The sequence below is a fragment of the Lutra lutra genome, chromosome X, assembly GCF_902655055.1.
Source record: "Lutra lutra chromosome X, mLutLut1.2, whole genome shotgun sequence".
NCBI classification, from domain to species: Eukaryota; Metazoa; Chordata; class Mammalia; order Carnivora; family Mustelidae; genus Lutra; species Lutra lutra.
In genome coordinates, this window is record NC_062296.1 from 79204871 (window position 1) to 79227222 (window position 22352).

Consider the following 22352-nt stretch of genomic DNA (forward strand, 5'->3'; position numbering starts at 1 on the left):
TGATTTCTTATTCTAGGGGCCAAAATAGTTACAAACCCATGAGACCATTAGCTTCTGATCAGTGATGTTGCGGTTTTCTCCTTGGGAGAGACCCCTTGTGGAGAACGATAAGTCAGAAGCCAAGATAATTAGCAACTGGTAGAACAATGCTACACAAAGGGTGCTGATTAAAATGGAGCAGTGTCCACCCCGGACAAAGGCATCTATCCGTTGGTATGTGCAAAAACACATAACAACATTTTAGTCAATATTTTGAAGAAGATAAAATAGGGAAGGCTAATCACCGCATCAGATCTGTAGAAGCCAAAATGCTGGGTGCACAGCAGAATCAGGATCCAAAGACTCACAATGGGATGGTGATGGGCTGGGCTCAGAAAGACAACATTTCACAGGGTTCACTGGAAGGTCTCAGTCACAGAGACTGTCACAGTCACAGAGTCCCAATATCCAGTCTACTCTTCTTTGGTAACAAAATAAGCTATTATCTCCATGTGACTAGTTTCTGGCTCCCAAAATGTAAGCATGAATGTTGGGTGAGACTTCTGGAAAGGCCACTCAAAGAACTGACTTGGATGGGAGGTGCACCTTTTTGACCCTTCAACCTTTTCTCTGTCTTGTGGCCCGTGATGGCTTGAAGGAACGTGTGCAGCTTAAGAGTAAAAGCCTGGTGATACAGAAGGGCAGAGGCACCTGTGCACCTGATGACACTAGGGAGCCACCACTGCAATCTTGGACAGCCCACACCTGGATTTCTGTTGTGTGAGAAAAAATTAAAGTTTCTTAGTGAATTAAATGTTTGTTCTGGTTAAGCTACTGTTACTTTTGGTTTCCATTTCCCCAAGCTCAGTATAATTCCTATCTTATGAGTTGAACTGTGTCCCTAAAAAGTTATACTGAAGTCCTATTTAGAAATAGGGTCTCGGCAGAGAAAAATCAAATGAAGGTGAGGTCATACTGGATTAGCATAGGCCCCAATCCAATATGCCTGGTGAAGTTATAGGAAGAAGAGAGACGGAGCTACAGAGGGACAAGATGGCCACATGACTATTAACCAGAGACTGCAGTGATGCATTTATAGGCAAACGAATGCCAAAGATTACTAGATGCTAGAGGAGGCAAGGAATGATTCTTCCCTAGTGTTTTCAGGAGGAGAAAGAGCCAGGCTGTCCCCTGGATTTCCAAGTTCTCCTTAGATTTTAGAATGGTCAAACAATACATTTCTCTTGTTTTAGGCCACCTCGCTTGTGGTACTTTGCTACAGTGGACTTAGGAAACTAACACACTACTAATGGAACCTTACAGAGAGATCTAAAAAAACCACATGGATCTCAGGAAATCTGGTAAGCCATGGCTTAGCAGTTGCAAGTGCAAAAACATTACGTATCTTAGTAGATGGGATGTTCAAAATGAGTCAATACTGTGAATATGAATGCTAGGAAAGTTAATGCAACCCTAAGTAGACTTCATAGAAATTTACTACCCAGAAAAGTAAGCAACGACAGGTTTATTCTGCTCCAGACTAGTGCTAGCAAGAGCACTCGAAGGGCTGCATGCTGTTTGGGGCTCCTCACTTTACTGGGACACAAACTCTAGACTAGGATGATTATTCTGAAAGCAGAGCACTACAGAAATGGTTGAAGATCTAGGAAAACTGGGCCAAGGAGGAGAAGGCTCATGAAGATAGCTACCTTCATGTATCTAAAAGGTTCTCAGAGCAGGCAGAGTTGGTGCTGAGCAAGTACTTACTGAACAGAGGAAGGGATCAGCCTAGCTTTGTGTAGTACCATTCAGCTGAACTAGGGCCAACAAGTGAGCCAAATGTAAGATATTAATATTATCTTATTAACATTATATTATAAATATAACATATTTAAGCCAAATGTAAGATCTGTCCAGCTAATGAAATTAATAGAATTCAAAGTATATTGAAAGAAGCAACCCAAATGTCCACGGATACGGATAGATGAACGGACAAACAGACTGTAGTATAGCTATTTAATAGACTATTACTTCAGTCTTATAAAAGAATGAAGTACTGACACAGGTTGTAACACAGATGAACCTCAGAAATATGCTAGGTCAAAGACGTCAGACACCAAAGGTCACATATAATATGTTTCCACGTATATGAAATATCCAGAATAAGGAAATCCACAGAGATGTAAAGCAGATCAGGGGTTCCCAGGGACTGGGAGAAGGGAAGGAATGAGATACAACAGCTTAAAGGGTACAGGGTTTTCTTCTGGGTTGATGAAACGTTTTGGAACCAGATAGAAGTAGTGGTCTTACAACATTTGTGAATGTACTAAGTGCCACTCCATTATTCACTTTAAAATGGTTGATTTTGTTATGTGAATTTCACCTTAATAAAAATGAAAAACTCTATTGAAAAAGAAAGCTATCATCTGCTTCATGGTTAAGAGTTTAAGTTTAACAAACTCTGCATCAACAAACAGGCACACCAAAATTACAATGGACAAGTCCAAAAGACCCTTCACGGTAAAAATCCACTAACTCCTGGACGGTAACCAGTGACTAGGTACAGATGGTTAAGATTTTCTATCACAGTTCCAAGGTTCTCTGCCTGCACAACTCATAATTAGTGCCCTAAGGGGCCACAATTATTTTCATGCTTTCATCTTATGCAGAAATAAAACACTTTTTCTCAGGTAGCCTGGCAATATTCTCACTGTCCCTAATCGACTTACCAAATCAACACTTCAGCTGCAACCACTTTGAAACTAACATACAATGACCACAAATTCAATATTACCCCTTCTTCTTCTTTGAAGAAGTCCTGTATGGTACACACATTCCATTATAAAGGATTTTCACAATTTTACAACTGAGGATAATGTGAGAAACATTAAAAGTATCCCAAAGTAGAACTAGGAGTCCTTCTACTGCTTTCTTTATAAGTGGGCCTTCAAGAAATTTAGCTGAATACACAGGATGAAGGCATCCACCACAGTGCTCTAGCCCAGGGGCTATGAGACTTCCTCAGTGATTTCTGCCACAGCCCAGGGAGTCACATGTAGATGCTTTCTCACCTCTGTATCAAGAACAGAAGTGTTAGTGAGCAGAAGTCTAATTTAGCTCAAAATCTTAGTTCTATAGTGCAAACTAAACAAAAACAAACTAACCCTTTAGTTTTGGTGAATTATAGAACACAGAATCTCCTATCGGTTCACCTCACAGCCAGACAGATTTTGGCCACTATAAGAAGTTAAAACCAGGTCCTTGAAATAATGAGATATTAAAATATTTATTTTCTAACTTGGGAAAGTCCTGTGTCTACTTCCAGTGTGAAAAAAGGTTCTACTTATTTAGGAACGCATGTATATATTGAAGCTTGAATTCTTGCATTTATGTGCACTTCCTATGTAACAGAGAACACTCAGAGAATGTATTTTTAAATAATCAGCAATTTGAATACTGTTAAATTCCTGTGAACATGAAAAAACTTAACTGATTTTTTTTCCCTCTAAAGGTATCTGAGAAGATGGACACATCTAAAACCCTGGGAACAAAACTGTCCCAGCTTTCTTATGACTCTGGGAACATGAGTCAGAAGAAGAGCCAACTTTCATACCCCAAGTTAGTCCTGGAAAGTACTCAAGCCAAATGCAACCAAGGACTAAATAAGAGGAGATTTATTATGTAAGTATGAGACTGGCATGGTAAGAGGCAAGTGCTTTACCATCAAACTTGAACAATGTATCTAAAGCCCCTACTAGGCAAGCACTGGGAAGGTCTGATGCTTCTGTCCAAACAGGTATTTGCAAATGTCTATTCTTGCCCACAGATATCAATTTTATATAATTTATGTAATGTGAAACTACCTTTAGAAATAAGGAAATGTTCTGTTCATTGGTTTGCCCCAGCCCCACACTGCCTAAGATGTAGTAGGTGTTCAATAAACAATTATTAAATGAAAGTAATGTATGATTGAGGCACAGTACCCTATAACTTAAGGATCAGGTAAGCATAATCCTGAAAAACAGACACTTGAGAAAACCCTATAGTAATTACAATGATCCTGTCCATTCTACCACTGATTCTGGAGCTTCTTTGGAATGGTCTCTGGACAGGTGCCACTTCCCTCTTACTAGGAAAGCCCAGGAACCTCATATACAGAATCAAGCAATGCCCAACTCATCACCAGCATCCAAACAGACTGCAGAAGAGTGGGTTCAGACCTACTGTCAAGGTCCCTTGACAATACAGGCAGTATCACCAACCAGGATGCTCTGAGCCTCCAGTTATCCCAAAAGGTCATGTTCAGAGCAGCAGTGCAACCCAAGCAATATGACCCTGCACTATGAAAGCTCCTCCCTGTCAAGAGTGGCTGATAACCTTGGTAAAAGTCTGCCTAAAATGTTACCATTGTGAGGACAAGGATATGAATGGGGGAAAAGTACTTCGAAATGCCTGTGGTGGCTCACTCATTAAAAAAAAAAGGTACTAAATGACAAATGATGACCTGATTTATTGAACCACTACCAATATCATCATCAACATTTACTGGAGGGCTACCAATCTATTAGCTATCCAGTCTCCTTTTACTTTCTCTTACCAACAGTGGAATCATCATAAAACTCACTGACTTTCTAAGAAGTAATTCAATCTTCACTAAACTTGACTTGATGAGCTAGATGTTTAAGAAGTCTCAAAGGCAGCATCAGTTCATGAAGCCAGGTGATTCCCCTAGAGTCTACAAGTGGAGTGATGTGTCACACTAAATACATATACTTTTGTTCTCTTCCTACACTTGCTAATCCAAGTGTTGGGATGAGACCAACTTAGTACAATACCTAATTCTCACTATGTGTTCCATATTTTTGTTAAAAAAAAAAAACTATGGGGGCACCTGGGTGGCTCAGTGGGCTAAGCCTCTGCCTTTGGCTCAGGTCATGATCTCAGGGTCCTGGGATCGAGCCCCGTGTCAGGTTCTCTGCTCAGTGGAGAGAGCCTGTGTCCCCCCCCCCCCCGCCTTCCTCTCTGCCTACTTGTGATCTCTTTCTCTGTCAAATAAATAAATAAAATCTTTAAAAAAACTATATACTACTTAACTAATTATCAAAGATATACAAAATAAGGCAAGGGACATTTTATACTTACTAAATTAGCTAAAAATAATGATAATGTCCAAATGGTGCAAAGACAGTGGTAAAACTGGTACATGCATCAAGTACTGGCTACAGTTTAAGTTGGGAAAACCCATTAAGAAAGCAATGTGGCAATATGATTCATGACCATATTGTATTTAGGAATTTTGATATGCATTGTTGAGAAGAATTTATCAAGAAATATTTCAAATAACAATAAAAATAATATAAGCAGGAGAATAGTCATTATAATTTTCTAATAAAGAGACAGTAAAAGTAGCCTAAAATGTCCAACAAGAGAAAATGTTAAATTTGGTTTTGGTACTGAAAATGATGTAGCAACACAGACAGACACTTGACAAAAGATAAACATGATACAGAAGCATACTTTCATCATGACTGATGATGGCACCTGGGTGCCTCAGTGGGTTAAATTTCGCCTTTGGCTCAGGTCGTGATCTGGGGCCCCTGGGATCAAGTCCCACATATGGCTCCCTGCTCAGCAGGAAGTCGGCTTCTCCTTCTCCCTCTGCCCTTCCCCTCTGCTGGTGTGCTCTCTCTCTCAATCTCACTCTCTCTCTCTCAAATAAATACATAAAATCTTTTTAAAAATACATATGGCTATACAAAACAACAAGAGAATATACAATGGTAGTAGCCATTTGTAGCTTAAGACTCCTCACTAAATTTTGTAAAATGACCTGTTATCTTAAAATAAGGAACCATTAGAACTTTAAAATATTTTCCTAAAAGTAGCCTGTATACCAACCCTTTTCAGTGAAAAGACCTGAAGTCAAGACTTGATAATAGAACACTGCCTTAGCATTTAAAAAAAAAGGTAAATAATAGTTTCCTTATTCCTACTTTCTTCTCACCAAAATCCTTATAAATCCTCGGGCCGGACACATTTGTAAAGCAAGGCATATTACAGTCCTGTACTGGGGAGGTTGATCGCATATGACCATTTTACAGGCTCTCAGACAATCTGCAATAGGCTTGTTTAACTCTGGCTAGCCCAGACTTTGCTAGATGTACCAATCACAAAACCCTCTTTGCAAGGAAGACCTTCAAACACTTCTCTCCCCAAGGTGTGAGGAATGCTGCTTGGGCTGATAATGCTCCAAGGGTACAACACAAGGAAAGCCAATACCAGGAAGGTGTTTCCAGACTATGTGCTCCCTACTTGGAAGTCACTAATGATAGCGGGCCTCCTCCCTCAGGTGTACGTGCTCAGGTAGAGAAAAAGCTGGATTCGCCGTCCCATGGAAACAATGCAATCACACAAAGATAATAAATCCTTTAGGTCATAGGTTTGGGAGGTTTTGTGGCCCTTACAGAAGGGGTTCTGACCTAGTCCGAGGACAAGTTTCTATAAAAGCAGTTCCTTCTGTGTAATTATGAAGTGGCAACCAAAGAAAACAGAGTAATTTCTATGAGAACTAGTCAGTTTCTCTTTTAACATTAGTCTTTTAACATTATTCTCATGATGTGAAAAAATATTTACCTTTTTGAAGTCTGAGTTTTTTAAAAAAAAAAAAATACACATGTGTGGTAGTAGGGTGTTTCCAGAGGGCAAATATCAAATATCTACCTCTCAGAGCTAAGGGATGGGAAAATACAGACCCCCACTCCCTTCTAAACAGTTCTTTAGCATCATGTGACTATTACCTCTGGCCGAAGTGTAGCTTTCATGCAGACTTGGCAAAGAGGCCCATTTCGGGAGAACTGAAGGGGAAGGCGCCGAGTTCGATTTCGACAGGTTGGCTCCTCACAAATCAACCAGCCCTTGAGAGAAGAAAGAGAACACTTCAGTTTATTACCACCATCAAACAAATACACACAAAAACCCCTTTCAGGGCACCTGCATGGCTCAGTCGGTTAGGCATTCGACTCTCGGTTTTGGCTCAGGTCTTGATCACAAGGTGGTGAGATCAAGCCAGTGTCAGGCACTGTATTGAGCAGGGAATCTGCTTCTCTCTCTCTCTCAAATAAACAAATAAATCTTTAAACAAACAAAATAAAATCCCTTTCATTATCAAGATGGACTAATTTAGCTCAAACTTTCCTTAGAGATTCTGAAATAGCTCCTTATCATTCTTCCCTGACATGTCACTTTGATCTATGCCCCAACCTTAACAGTTAGAAAACTCTTCATATTTAAAAAAAAAAAAAATCACGTAAGATATTCGTCCCTTCTTAAAATAGACTCCCTGGCATGCATACAGCAAAACCTCCCAGTAAAAGCTTATATGATTACACACGGATGGGTTTTCGGTCATTGATAAAGACCATTATCAAAGTAAAGAGTATACCATGGAGGGCGCCTAGGTGGCTCAGCTGGTTAAGCGTGTGCCTTCGGCTCAGCTCACAATCCCGGGATCCTGGGATGGAGCCCCACGTCGGGCTTCCTACTCAGCGGGAAGTGTGCTTCTTCCTTTCTGTGTGCCCCTCCCCACTACTTATGCATGCTCCCTAAAATAAATATATAAATCCTAAAAAAAGAGTATACCATGTAGAAATGAATGGCTTTCCCAATAGCTGAATGACTACTAGCTAGTGACTTAACTGCTGTGCTCAGCTTCCTTCTCTGTAAAATAGGCCCAACTACAGTATTTGCAGGTTGTAATGATGCAATACGTTTAGCACACTTAGAGCTATACTCAGCATATAAGAAACACTTAAAGGAAGCAATTATTTAAAATTAAGACAGATTCTTCTACACACATAATCTGGAGGCATAAAACTGGCTGCAATGTTTTCAAGGTCAATTTCAACCGACCACTCTTTTCCCACTTCTGAAACAGTCATTGCCCACTTCTCTGGCCTTTAGACTCTCTTCTCACTTTCCTTCTTCAGTTACCCTCCCTGCTGCTCTTGTTTGAATTTTTTCATAGAGATGTGATAACAACATGCCTATTATCTTAAATCAGTGTCATGTTTGCTATAAAACATACCTGCTCCAAAAGGGATACAAAACTGCACGAATGGGGTGGAGCAAAGCTCAGGTATTCTTCTTCTTCAAAAAAAAGATTTTATGTATGTATGTATGCATGTATGTATTTAGAGAGCACATGCACATGAGCATGTGGGTGGGGGGGCAGAGGGAGAGAGAGAATACCAAGTAGACTCCCTGATGAGCATGGAGCCCGACGTGGGGCTCAATCTCACGACCCTGAAATCATGACCTGAGCTGAAACCAAGAGTCGGATGCCTAACCAATTGAGCCACCCGGGCACCCCAAAGCTCAGGTGTTCTTATGAAGGCACCAGAGTTTATGGGTTTAGTGCTGCATGTATTAGGCACAATAAGGCTAAGCAAAGTAGGCTGAAGTGCTGGGGTACAAGGTGTATTCCCTACTGCATGGTGCTCCCACCTAGGCAGCTGCAAAGAGGGACTTAGCTGTCTTTGGGTCTTGGGAGTATGTGGGGAAGCAGAACTTCTGAAATGGTCTTGAAGAGTGAGTAGAAGTTTGGCAGGTGGAGAAAACAGAAAAGACCACTTAGGCAGAGAGAAGGACACATGCAAAAGAATGAAAGCCAGAGAGCTATGTGAGATGTGATTAAGGAAAGAATCAATGGCGTGTTTAACCCTGTTCTCTGTTTCTCAGTGGAGCAGCTCGTTGGTCTTTTCCCCCTAGCTCAGAGCAGTATATACACAAATCCTGCTTAATTACATTGGGGACCTTCATTTGCCACTTATTAACATTGCTGCATGGCTTTACTCCAAATCTGCAGGATGTCCCCACTCATTGTTGTGCTGTGTGACCTCAGTCCTCAGAATAGGTTCTTCTTGGAAGAAACTACAACCAGACTCAAGAGAGAGCACTAAAAATCAGTTCTTCCAGCTCCATTTATGGCTTTCACAGCCAGAGAACGTAGACTGTAAAAGTTTTTGACTAAAAGAAAATATAATACATTTAAAGACTATAAAATTCACCTAGTCAATACATTCACAGTGAACTTCATTCCTATCTTCAATCAATACACTGAACTATTTTAAAAATTAAACTTTTCAGATAGAGCATCTCAAGGACTCCTTATGAAACCTTTAATATATGCCCAGAATTACATTAAATGTTGTGTGGAGTAGCCAAAGAGGCCCCAGAGACAGAGTTTCAGGAAATGACAACCTAGATAAGAAAGATTCACACACACAAAGACTAAAAGTAATTCAGTAAGGTTTGGCCTTAAGAACCAAGTTGTATAGTACCAAGTATAAATGCCAAACGAGACGGAAAAGGGTTGGGGTCATGTGGCTCCTACCCAAGACAAAAAACCACCACCACAGCAGAACACAAACTAGAAGAAGCAATCAGTGGTTCTGGGTCACAGGCAACTCTGTTCTAATTTATCAGGCCTATAACTACATTTTCCTGACTCGAGGACATGATTTTTTAAAATTAATTAATTTATTTATTTGACAGAGATTACAAGTAGGTGGAGAGGCAGGCAGAGAGGAGGAGGAAGCAGGCTCCCCGCTGAGCAGAGAGCCCGACACGGGGCTCGATCCCAGAACCCTGAGATCATGACCTGAGCCGAAGGCAGAGGCCTTAACCCACTGAGCCACCCAGGCGCCCCGAGGACATGATTTTAATTCACATTTTGATATTTCAGAAACCCAGATGTATTTACAATTGATATGTACATTTAATAACGTATTTGTTTCCTTCTAAAGCACTGTTAAGTCACAATCGATGGCCCCTCAGAATTAAGGAAACCAGACACTTCGGTTTAGCCTGTTCTAGGCATGGGGGATACAGAGGGAGACAGTGGTACTGACCCCAGCAGGTATTACATTTTCAATGAAGCCTATGAATACTAACAGTGAGACTAGTTCTTTCCAGAAGTACCCATTTAGGCATATTAGTAAAGGAAGCAGTAGAATTCAAGCAAACTATGTATGAGACGTGGAGGACTGGACTACTCCTTGATCATTCATTTGGCTTTGCTACCTTAAAGTTGCTATCTGAGGCTTTACACACACTTTGGAATAGGTATCAGGTAAGGATGCCAACCCCAACTGTAATTCATTCAATTCTAAACAAAAGTTTTAAAAAGCAAGCAGACAGGCAACAACCTGCATGTTTTGAGACAATAGTTTTTTTTAAAGGATTTTATTTATTTATTTGACACACAGAGAGAGATCACAAGTAGGCAGAGAGGCAGGCGGGTGGGGTGGGGAGTGGGGGAAGCAGGTTCCCCGCTGAGCAGAGAGCCCGATGCGCTGGATCCCAGGACCCTGAGATCATGACCTGAGCCAAAGGCAGAGGTTTAACCCACTGAGCCACACAGGTGCCCCGAGACAATACATTTTTAATTACTGGGATATAACCTGCAAATTAAAATTATTCTTTAATTTTTTTAAATACACCCTTCGCAAAGCTCAACTACCCTTCAGGTGCTTTGGAAACTTGATTCCATCAATTTACTACAACTTCATGACTCACTAGCAAGCTGCCAACCAAGGAGATGCTAAATTGTCACCTCACCTGTTTCTAAAGCAAACACCTAACTCTATCTCTGACAGAGTTACTAACTAAATGTCCTTTCAAATCATATAGAAAACAGATAATATAATTTGTCTAGACTTCCTACCAGTTATAATTAACATTAAGGAGGTCTTTTCTTCTTTGTCACCTCTCTATTCAGTACTTATTCGGGTTTGTTTGTACTTACTATCTGTTAATCTCCCTTTACAAATGACAACAATAACTAGTGCTATTATGCATGGAAATTACACATGCTGATAACTGTGTGAAGGGAACGAAGGGCTGAAACACAATATCAGAAGCCTGTAACTCTTGATTCCTCTTGTTTTATTTTGATAATTAAGCTTTTGGTCATGGTGTATTTTAAACAAAACTCTTCTGTGGGGGAAATACACCCTAATCATATTCAATTTATGCTTTGGTTCCATTTGATTTTGCCAAGTACACTTCAGTTAACCCTTTGTTCCCCCAGCAATATTAACGGACTAAGCCAAATCTACCTTTCAAGAAACATCTGCATTGTTAAAATTAAATATGCCAAGTCTTTAAAAATATTCCATGATGGGGCCAATCTTAGTCGCACATATAAGCACTGAATAAATCCACTCACAAAGACAAAACTAAGCTTATTTTCATTTCCCGTGTTGGGAAATAATGTGCAGCCCAAAGTTACATTGCCAAATTAACAGCAAAAAAATTAATAAAGTGTAGTTCTTTGGAAGTCCAACCTATAAGAAGGGCTGGGTTTTTAAAAAACCCCCAGAACCACTCTAAGGATATGTGACATCCAAATATGTCATTTTATTATGCAACCCCACATGTAAATGCCAAACTGTCACAACCAACAGGAATGAAGTCATTATGTGACAGATGCCTACCTTCACCACATTTATAAGTAGAGGGTTCAAAAGAGGTGAAGCCAGCCTGGCCAAAAGCAAAATAAACCTTTACCAAAATACGCAAAGATCCATCACCTGTTAACTTTAGTTTCAGCATCACTAATTCCTTGAAATCATTGTGTACGAAATTGTGTCAAATGCTGATTGGTTCTGATTGCTAAATTATATTTCTGAGGTCTCAACTAAAATGTTTTCTGTCTGCACATGCTAAAAAGGGATCGATTTCCACTTGTAACTGAGGCGTTCCTGGTAGGTGCACCTTAAACACAAACCTACCCACTTGTGTACTTTTGTATTTTTAGAAGGATGCATACATAGAAATCATCCAGACCTGGAAATGTGGCACACAAAAAAATCTTTTGAATAAATGAATGAACAGAAGCAATAAAATAATAGAGGAGCTAGTTTATAGGAAATAATAAGGGTCTAAAATTCCCAGGAGATAGAAAAATGCACAGTTCTCATACTCTTGAATCAAATAGATGGTGGGTCCTTCTCCTCCCACTTCCAATCAGTCACCCAAGTTGTCCACTGGCCTTGCAGTCCCACTGTGATCTACTTCACCAAAGCCCAGACCTCAAAGTTGATCTACCTTAACAGCCTCCTGCCTGGTTTCCCCAGCTCCGTTCTCTCTGTAAAGACTTGCCAAGTGTAGCTTCCCAAGGCTCCTTCACTCCCTGTGGTAAACCTTCCTTAGAGAATGCATGCTTTGGTCTGGCTTTCAAATCTTTCCACCCTCATTCCATCCCCCTTTTCTCTTACACAAACTCTTCGCCCCCACTGGATTAGTTTTTTCACTGTCCTAAATACATCTTGCCTATTGCCAACTCTTTGTCTTGGCTAATGTTGTAGAATTTTTGCCTAACATGGCCATTCCTTGAGCATCATTTCCACTCCCCTCCTGTGAAACCTCCCCACCGTCCAGGGACTTCTCCCTCTAGCCCACTGCCACCAAGTATACAATGCTGTGCACTGTTCCTGAACAATCTTATTTTACCTCCCTAACTCGAAGGTCAGGCCTGGGGGATGACCACTTTGGATCTGGTAGTGCCCTCTCCAGTCTCTAGCACAAAGGTTCACACTCAATGAAGAATACAGAAACAAGGTTATAAAAAACTGCATATAAATGTGGCTTTGCCCCACCCATTTATTAAAGGGTAATTTCACGTTAAGTCACTAACTTTTCCTCTGAGCTTAAGTTCCTCATCTACAAAGTAAGAGCTAATAACATTTACCCTAATAAGGTTGCTCAGAGCCCACAACACTGTTCATTAAATGTAAGATATTATCCCTACCCTACACACATCTGCACTACTGGGGAACATCAGTGCTCGGCTACGGGCAACAAGACACTGTTAAAGACGCACTATTCCAACCAGGAAAGAGCCTGGTCGGTTTCCCATCTGCTGTTACCCAACATGGAGAGCTATGATGATGGATAACTGGTAAGATTAGGTAAGGGTGCTTTGCAATTTGAATGTAAAATAATAGAGCTATGTAGTCAATATAAGCGGCCCTTCCATGTTCCTCCTGACAAAACCATACTAGATTTGAGGTTACAGATGGCAGAATGGATGGTGAGGGAAGAGGAAGGGGTCTTTGCTCTATTTTGGGACTCAGAGATTTTGAAGACACAACACACCACAATAGTGCACTGACGTATGATTTAGTTTAAACTGTAATGGCTCTCCAGGAGTGCAGTGACAGCAGCACAGGGCGAGGTCTGCCAGCATTCGTGTGCTCTTACAGAGTTCACCACATCATTACTATTTTCCTGTAATGGCCATTAACTGCTCCTTTCCCCAAACGATATGCACTCTGAGCACACCAGACACTCTTTTTACCCAAAACCATTTATAAATGTTCTGGGGGTTCCCTTGCAGTCACATTTTTCTGTCATGGAATTATCCCCAGTGTAAAATGGGTCTTACAGACAGTGCACAGTATGGGCCCACAGCTGCTTTTGAAGAATGACATGTTGTGATTTGGGATTTCCAGAAATATCAAAAAACAAATTGCTTTCTGACCCACATTTGCACCCAAAACTGGGAGAAAATTTTCCTAAGATCTCCAGGGGAAGTTTTAACAGGAACATAATTTTGCTTTTAAAGTTAAATCTTCTACACTGCAGCATGCTGGCCTGTCAAAGAGTGATTATTAAGTCTCAGAGAGGTGCCAGGGTAGGAGATGAAAGAGCAAATCAGGAAATACACATATATAAACTAACTATTCACTGAAGTTAATACAAAAATATTTTTAACAAAATTATCAACCAAAAGAGAAGTGGAAAGAGCCTTGTCAATGTTAAGAATTTTAAATATTACCAAAATTGATTTTTAAAGTAAGAGATCTCTTTAAATGAACAGTCACATGTCATTTCATCCAAGTTATTTGAAACTTATTGATCTTATCATTTGTGTGAGGACCAGACTCTGCCATCAGTTTGCTGAAAGGATAATGGAGCACTCCCAAACTGTTATGATAGGTTAGATGCAAACAGTGGTCCTCATTTAAACACACAGAATAGCACCACAAGTGGACAAATTCCAACCTCAGCAATTGTATATTACATGATAAATTAGCAAGTTGTTCTGCTTTGCCTCACATCAAATCCAATACTCAGCCTTGTTATTTTAATGTGCAATCAGAGGTTGAACGTCAGAAGATGTCCCTGAGGTACATTAAAGAGCCCCATGCAAGCCATCTCCTCCTGCTATACTGTGAGCAGAGAAAGCCAACAATTACCAGCAATTTTATTTTACCACTGTAGGACAATACTGGAACAGTTAAAATTGTCGCCAAGCAAGCAACAGGGGAAAATATACTTAAAATCATTTTATAAGGAAAATTATGTTTTGGGGGAAAAAGTTCAATGGAGGACATGTATCTTTCTGTATGGGCAGCTAAAATCTCTCTTAGTATATTCAAGCCTATTCTATAAAATACTCTCCCTATTCATCCAACTCAAAAGCAAGCTACATTTGTAGGCTATAATAGGTCACAACTAAGTACACAGTACCTTGCTTCAGGAATAATTTTGCTTTGTCTGTCAACTGTCAACAAAGCACAAAGAGCTCATGCAACCCAGCCACGTACTGTGGATGTTAGAGATCTAACAAAATACAAATAGTAAGAATACAAGATCGCCAAGCTGCCCTGCTTTTACTTTATGTGAGAAACTGAAAGCATTTTTCTCTCCACATTCCATTAATCTCTATTGTATTACAAATCTTTTCGTAAAAGGTTTTTTTTCCGCTATGTGAAGCTACAAGTGACTTGGGGATGTTCTATTCCAACTGTGACTTTCCAACATGAATGGTGATAAGTGCAAGTATCAGTGAAGGCATACAGACATTTCAACAAGGAAAAGGAAGAAAGAATCACATAGAACGAGATGGCCAAATGGCTACTCTGCTGCTTGTATGAATACTTTATCGACGAAGCCTCTCAGGAAAACTGTTCATGACTTGTGCGACCACTCCTGACTCTCAACTCTTCAATGATGAAAAAAATTCACCTTTGCTATGAACACATAATAACAAATAAAACCTCAAAAGTAAACTCAAGCCTTAGTTTCATCAGTGTGTACACAGGGGGAAAAAAAAAAGACTGGAAGGAACTACCCTAAAATGTCATCACCGGTTATCTGTAGGTGGTTTCTTCTGTTTCTGTAGTTTCTGAATTTTCTACAACAAGCATATGTTGTTTTTATAATTAGAAAGCTGTTAACTAATGAAAGAAGAGACAGTTTTGCCGAGAGCATTCAATACAATCGAATCACTAATACATGTGAAAAATATTTTGAACTATATCACAGGTGCTTGGTTGCTACCAAGATGAATTTTCAGCAAACGTGCTTATGAGAAAAAAAACGGGCACATGAAAAAATGCTTTTTCTTTCTTTTTTTTTTTTTTTTTTTTAAAGATTTTATTCATTTGTTTGACAGAGACACAGTGAGAGAGGGAACACAAGCAGGGGGAGTGGGAGAGGGAAAAGCAGGCTTCCCGCTGAGCAGGGAGCCCTGATGCGGGGCTCGATCCCAGAACCCTGGGATCACAACCTGAGCCAAAGGCAGACGTTTGACGACTGAGCCAACCAAGAGCCCCAAAATGTTTTTTCTTTAAAAAAAAAATTTTTTTTTACTAAGTCAGAAATTTAAAAAATAGGTCGACTTAAGCACATAGCTGTTCCCAAGTGGAAAGTGGCAGGGCATGTATTAGTAGCAGTAGAATCATTTATTAAATCGAGCCATTCATTAAAATGCACACAGCCTTCTATGGAATATGATTTGAATACTTTTCTTTACGATGTTGGATATCTGAAGGTAGGTAATAAATCCGTTTTAAACAGAGGTGCTTTGTTCCCCACGCCCCCTCCCCTGCCTTTTATTCAACATACATACGGATCAACTCAGATGTCCAGGGTAGGAATCAAATTTAAAAAATGCAATCAGGTGGGCATGCCTAGAACCTTATTATTAGCAGAGTTTCTTTTCTTTGCTGAAGTCTAGCTAAAAGTAATTTTTATTGTTTGTTTGTTAGTAGGCTAATAATTTATTGGTACAGTTTAATGTGATATGCCTTTGGGTAGTGAACAACAAATGCTAAAACTGAACTATCAATGCAAGTGCCTCAAAGGAGATCTTAAAATCAGAATGGAGTTCAAACCATCACCAGGCAATGTTTGTTCATTTAACTTTAATTATTTTCTCCTTGAGAATGGTACTAATGAAACTGAATATCTTTCATGGTTTCGAAGGGCCGTTTGAATAGTCTGCAAACAGAACTAAGGGTGGACAAGGGATCTGGCCGAGCCAGGGGGTTGCTAGGTGACGTAGAATGTAAACCCACAAACTTGTTAAGGTTTGCTTTGCTTTCATGCCACTTTCACACACTCTCAAAAGTTTTGAGGACTGATTTTTCAGGTGGCCATTAAGAAAAGAAGAGACCCCCTGCCTTCGAAATTCACTCCCCCAGATACTCTGCCAGATACAGAAGAGATAAAATCCATTTGACCTTTGGCTGTAACCTGGGAAACTTTTGGTTTTACATAAACATAGGATCATGTATTTTATGGATGCCTATAATTTAAGAAACAAATCCACAAAGATGGATTTTTGAATTTCAAAAAGACATGTCTAATCTTTTCTTATTCAACTTTGAATAAAATTAAGATTTCCTTCCAGAAGAAAAATTGTGATCACAGCTTAGCACCGATTATCATCAGGACAAACCTTTCGTTTTGGCCACTCGCTCGAGACTCTTCTGGCCTACACCAAGTCTGACTGCCTGTGAGGGTGTCCCTCCTGCCCCTCCCCCAAGCTTCTTTCTAAGTAGCTGATCAGAGATTGTCCAGTAAGAGCACTTTATTAGATCATCAGCCAGAGGGGTTCACAAGTACTGAGAGCAATGGGCTCAAATGCGGCACATCAGTTTTAATAGACCAGGGGCTACTAGTAAACTGCAGATACTGCTGAGAACTTTCCTTGCACTGAACTCTTGAAAAAGCACCGTCTCTCCAGCTTAAATGCAGCTGCCTCTTTCAATGCGGCAAATGGGTAAATTTGACAAAAAAGCCACCATTAAGACTACATGAAAGGCTCAAGACAACATCCTTTCAATGCTTTGTACTTCAGTAATCAGATGTACTTACTCACCCCCTCCCCCAAACCCGATCAAGAACTATTTCTGAATGGTAGGAAATAATTCCACTTTGTACATCTTTTAGTTAATCAAGACTTTCTATTCAGCAATTTGACCTTTTGTTCAAAACAGGATTATCAGTTTTTTCGCCAGTTACCAAGGGCGACTCGCATGGTGAACATAATTGCAATAATTTGCAAAACACCATGGCAACCCACATTACAACTAGGTAAATACTGGGCTTTTGTGCTACATTGTTATTTTCAGAGATGCTGAAGTCAAAGAACGAATGACAAATGAACACAAAATTTATATTTGCTTTGTCTCAAAAGAGAAGAAAATTGATAACAAGAATTGGGGGGAAACCGACTACAGCTGTAATTTCTAACTTGATTAATTAGGATGGTAACAGTCCTTAACAGTATATTCAACAAACAGCCCTGACTTCGTCTCTCCACCCACCTCTCTCTATACCACTACCACTATCCAACCCCCCCCCAGACAAATTTTTTCAGCTTGGAGAACAAACATCCCCCATTTGCTCTTTTCTTCAACTTAATGGAATCCTTAATTGCAGAATATTGTTCTCCTGCTCTTCACGGCAATGAAAACTGAAAACGGAGAGAAAAGAGAAGAGGGCCAGGGCAGACAGGGAGCTACAGTCATTTTTTTCCTGCTGCTTTTGGACACCCCAGGTCCACTGATGAGACGGCATTTTTCTGGTATCAGCAGCTGTTTCGTAGCAGACAATAACGTCAAAACTATTTAGCTTTGCAGAAAAGCCACTTCTTTCCTTTTGGAAACACGGGGTAAGTCTACACACCGAGATGAAGTTTCGTAATGTAAATGCCAGAACCTAAGATGAGAAACTAATAATTTTAAAAACCACACCTTTTGCCTGTAAATAAATTATTAACTGTGGTTCTGTCCAAAAAGCTGTGGAGATGCATGTTTGTTATCTGAGGAAGATGTTCAACAATTATCACCAGTGTGCTGAAAACCACTTCATACGCAGACCCCAATTCACAAAACAAGCTGAACACTCCGAAATTAATACAAAAAATCGAAATCATATTTTTAGGAGAGAACCATGGTCTCATGAGTAGTATTATCATCTTTTCTATAGTAAATGTGATGATTAGAAAAGTTGTATCAGACTTATTTTTACTCAGGTATGAAAGGCAGGTTCTAACCGCAATGGTGAAGGAGAGGTCTTTTCCTAAGAGGAACAAATTCTGCTATAATGCCTAGCTTTTCGGAAATTATCGAAATTGGCTTTCCTGGGTAAAATGTAGTATCTTGCGAGGAGAAAAGAAAAATACACACAGAAAGGGCTTGTAGAAGTTGTACTGCCGAGATCTGAAAAAAATTAGCTCCCAACCCTCGCAACAGCCCAGCCTGCTTTCCTTCAAATGCTTCACCAGAAGGCAGAGCAGAAAGAGTCTCTGAAATGATCTGTGTATTTCCCCTAACTTTTGAAAAATCAAATGAACCTGATCCTATAATGGGTCCATTCTTATTTTGTCAGGGCTGCAAACTCCCAGACGGATCTCTCAGATTTAGCTTAGAGAAATCACAATATAACATTCTTCAGAATATACCTCCAAAATTACAGATGCTGTGATTTCTCCTGAGGAGTAGAAATCAAAAGAATGTGACACATTAACTCCTTCTCAGTCAGTGACAACCTCTTTACGCTTGGAAAATATATTTATTTTCTGGTTTAGTTCATTCTGAATTTACTGAATTGGTATTAAGTGCATCCTATCAAAAGTCTAAATGTTAAGTGGAAATGTATCCTCTAATGCCAAATGATAAAGGGTTGAACAAGCCCTTCAGTACTTTTTGATCAAACAGAACTGATGACAGATCATAAAGTGGGCCTAAAATTCCCATGACACTTGAACTTCTTTAAGAAACCCTTAGATATAAATGAAATATTTTGTAATCTAGCCTGAATTTCTTCACTTATAACATTTTACCCAGTATACTAGTCCACCCTGCCCAACTTTTTGTGGCTTCTGTTCCAATGTTTGTTTTTTCCTTTTCTCTTTCCTGTTTTATCCCCTTTTCTCCTTTTTTTTTTCTTTTTAGCTGACTGGATAGGACACTTCTTGACTTCTGTTTGTGAAATGGAACATCCTATAATCCATCCAACCACCTATAATGCCAATAAATTACCCCAATTCCCAAATCAGGAATGGCAAATACCTAGCAGGCAGACTGCGCTGCATCTCTAACTCCATCCCCATGGCTGATACAGGATGAAAGCTGTCACTCAATATGAAAGCCACCTGCGGTTTCTGTCCTGTAAACCTTCCTGCTCTAGAATTCTCAACTCTGACTGCACATGGGATTCACCAGGGGGGTGTTACAACACACTGCTGGGCACCACCACAGGGTTCCCAATTCACTAGGTCTCAGGATAAGGCCTGAAATTTTGCATTTCTAACAAGTTCCAGGTGATATTGATACTCTGGGGACCATGCTTTGAAAACCACTGTTCTGGGGTACAGAATGGCCACTGGGAATTTAACAAAGTTCCCCAGTGATTCGAATTCTGTAGTCGTGGTTCAGATCTTGTGTCCATATTGTTCTCCTTCTCTCTTGTTCAAAGACAACTACCAGTTGTTATCTCCCGAAAAATGAATTTTATAAACGGAATTGTACCTTAAAAACTTGTCTCCAACAAATAGTACATTATATGTTCATAAAAATAAATGAATCAATGATACACACAAAAAAAAACCCACCAAAAAAAGAAAACCCCTTGTCTCTTAATTTTCTCCTTCAATAGTTACTCTTTCTTTAGATACTGTTGAGTGACTCTTTTTTACTCTCTCCAAGCTCTCTATACAGATTAGAATTAGCCAAGTCTCAAACCTGGCTTAATTCTTTTAAAAGAACTGACCAATTCCTACTTGGCTTACATCATGTATGCAGCTGAGTAACATTCTTCTGTTAAAGAAACCAATAAACAAAGAATCTTATTCTAGCAATAACAACATAGTCCCTAGATTACAAACACAGAATTTTAGGAGTGCTCGTGAAAAGAGGGTCTCTGAAAGAAAACACAAGTACATTTTTGACTTTGGCAAGTAATATGAAACAATATAATTGAACCCTATATTTTAAAGTTGGGAAGGGACTGTAGAGCTGTAGTCTAATCCTTCATATTCTATCTGAGGAACATAAGGCCCAGGAAAGAGCAAATTCCTTATATACTGTCATAGCAATTGGCTCTGGGGCCACACAGGTCTTTGAACTTCTAGCCCAGCACCCTTTACTCCCTACACCTAATTTGTTTAATGCAGGAGCCAGTAGCTGTATGTGCTTCTTGAGTAGTTGAAATGTGGCTAGTCCAAATTGAAATGTGCTGCCAGTGTAAAATATAAAGATAAATTTCAAAGACTTGGTCCAAATAATATAAAGTATATTATTTAAACATTCATTATAGATAAAACAATATTTGATATAATGGGTTAAGTAAAAATGTTTGTTATATTATGAACAACGCTCTCTCCTTCTATTTTTTTCTTTTCTTGGTTCATTTTTAAAATAATCTGTATTAAGTAATCTCTACACCCAATATGGGACTTTAATTCTTGACCCCGAGATCAAGAGTTACGAGCTCTACTGAGCCAGCCAAGTGCCCCTCTCCCCTTCTTTATAAAAAAGGAGAGGGGCACCTGGGTGGTGCAGTCAGTTAGGTGTCTGGGACTCTTGGTTTTGGCTCAGGCTGTGATCTAAGGGTCATGAGACTGAGCCCTGTTTTGGGTTCCATGCTCAGTGTGGAGTCCACTTGAGACTCTACCCCTCCATCCCCCCACCCCACCGCACTATTCTAAAATAAATAAATCTTTTTTAAAAGATTTTATTTATTTATTTGACAGACAGAGATCACAAGTAGGCAGAGAGGCAGGTGGAGGGAGGGGGGTGAAGCAGGCTCCCCGCTGAGCAGAGAGCCCAATGTGGGGCTTGATCCCAGGACCCTGGGATCATGACCTGAGCCAAGGCAGAGGCTTCAACCCAGAGCCACCCAGGCGCCCCAATAAATCTTTTAAAAAATAGAGAATTATCATATACATCCTTCTTAAACCTGTTCTGCTTAGAAGTGGAGGAAATGACACACTATAAGTACATATAGACTTGTGATATTCTTTTTAATGGCTGCACAGAATTCTATCATATGATTGTATTAACTCAATGAATCTTCTTCTGATCAACAATTAGGTTGTTTTCAGTCTCCCACTATTATCGACAATGCTACAAGGAATATCCTTGTACATTAGCTTTGACAACACCTGCAAGTAAGTACATCTATAAGGAGAGATACTCAAATTGGAACTGCTAAACCAGATGGCATTTCATTTCAAATATTGACAGATGTCGCCCAGTTGTGATCTAAAGAAAGCATACCAGTTTTCACACTCATCAACAGTATACGTGAGTATTCCTTTCCTCACACCTCTACCTGCACAACTATTTAAATTTTTGATCTTTGTCATTCTGGTAGGTGAAAAGTGGTATTCATTCAGGCTTCTGAACTTAAGTGTAAGCTTGAGTATCTTTACCTGTGTGTGTAAGTTGCTTACATTTCTGTTTCTATAAGCTAACTGCCTGTTCATGTCCTTTACCTATTTTTCTACTAGGTTGTTGGTCTTCTTCTCATTGATTTGCAAGAGCACTTTTTATCTAAAAGAAATTAGGCTTCTATTTTCTATATGGGTTGCAAATACTTCCCCCAATTCATCATTTCTCTTTTGGCTTTACAGTATTTTATTTATGTGTGAATCTATAATTTTTACCTTGTAGAAATTTTCATTTGTAGTCAAATTTACCGATAGTTTCTCTTCTTGAAATCTGAATTGTTTCAAGAAGTCTTCCCAAATCCAAGATCATTAAAAATATCTATCACTTTCATACTTTCATTTTTTTGAAAGATTTCATTTTAAGTAATCACTACACCTAATGTAGGGCTCGAACTCACAACCCTGAGATCAAAAGCCACGCACTCCACTGACTGAGCCAGCCAGGCACCCCTATAGTTTCATTTTAAGTTTTCATTTTAATTCCAGTTAGTTAACATACAGTGTTGTATTAGTTTTAGGTGAACCATATAGTGATTTAACACTTCCATACATCACCTCATGCTCATCATGACGAGTGCCCTCCTTAATCTCCATTAGCCCCTTCCCTTCTCCTCTGGTAACC

General features: G+C 39.6%; 1 protein-coding gene across 2 annotated transcripts in view; it reads right to left on the reverse strand.

Annotated features, from left to right (window-relative positions):
* The window catches only part of POLA1 (DNA polymerase alpha 1, catalytic subunit), a 307958-nt gene that overhangs the window by 102169 nt on the left and 183437 nt on the right, over nt 1-22352 (reverse strand). For both annotated transcript variants that reach the window (XM_047716113.1, XM_047716112.1), the window contains one exon: nt 6777-6893. In XM_047716113.1, coding sequence (XP_047572069.1) covers nt 6777-6893 — 117 coding nt within the window. The remainder of the gene's footprint in view (nt 1-6776; nt 6894-22352) is intronic.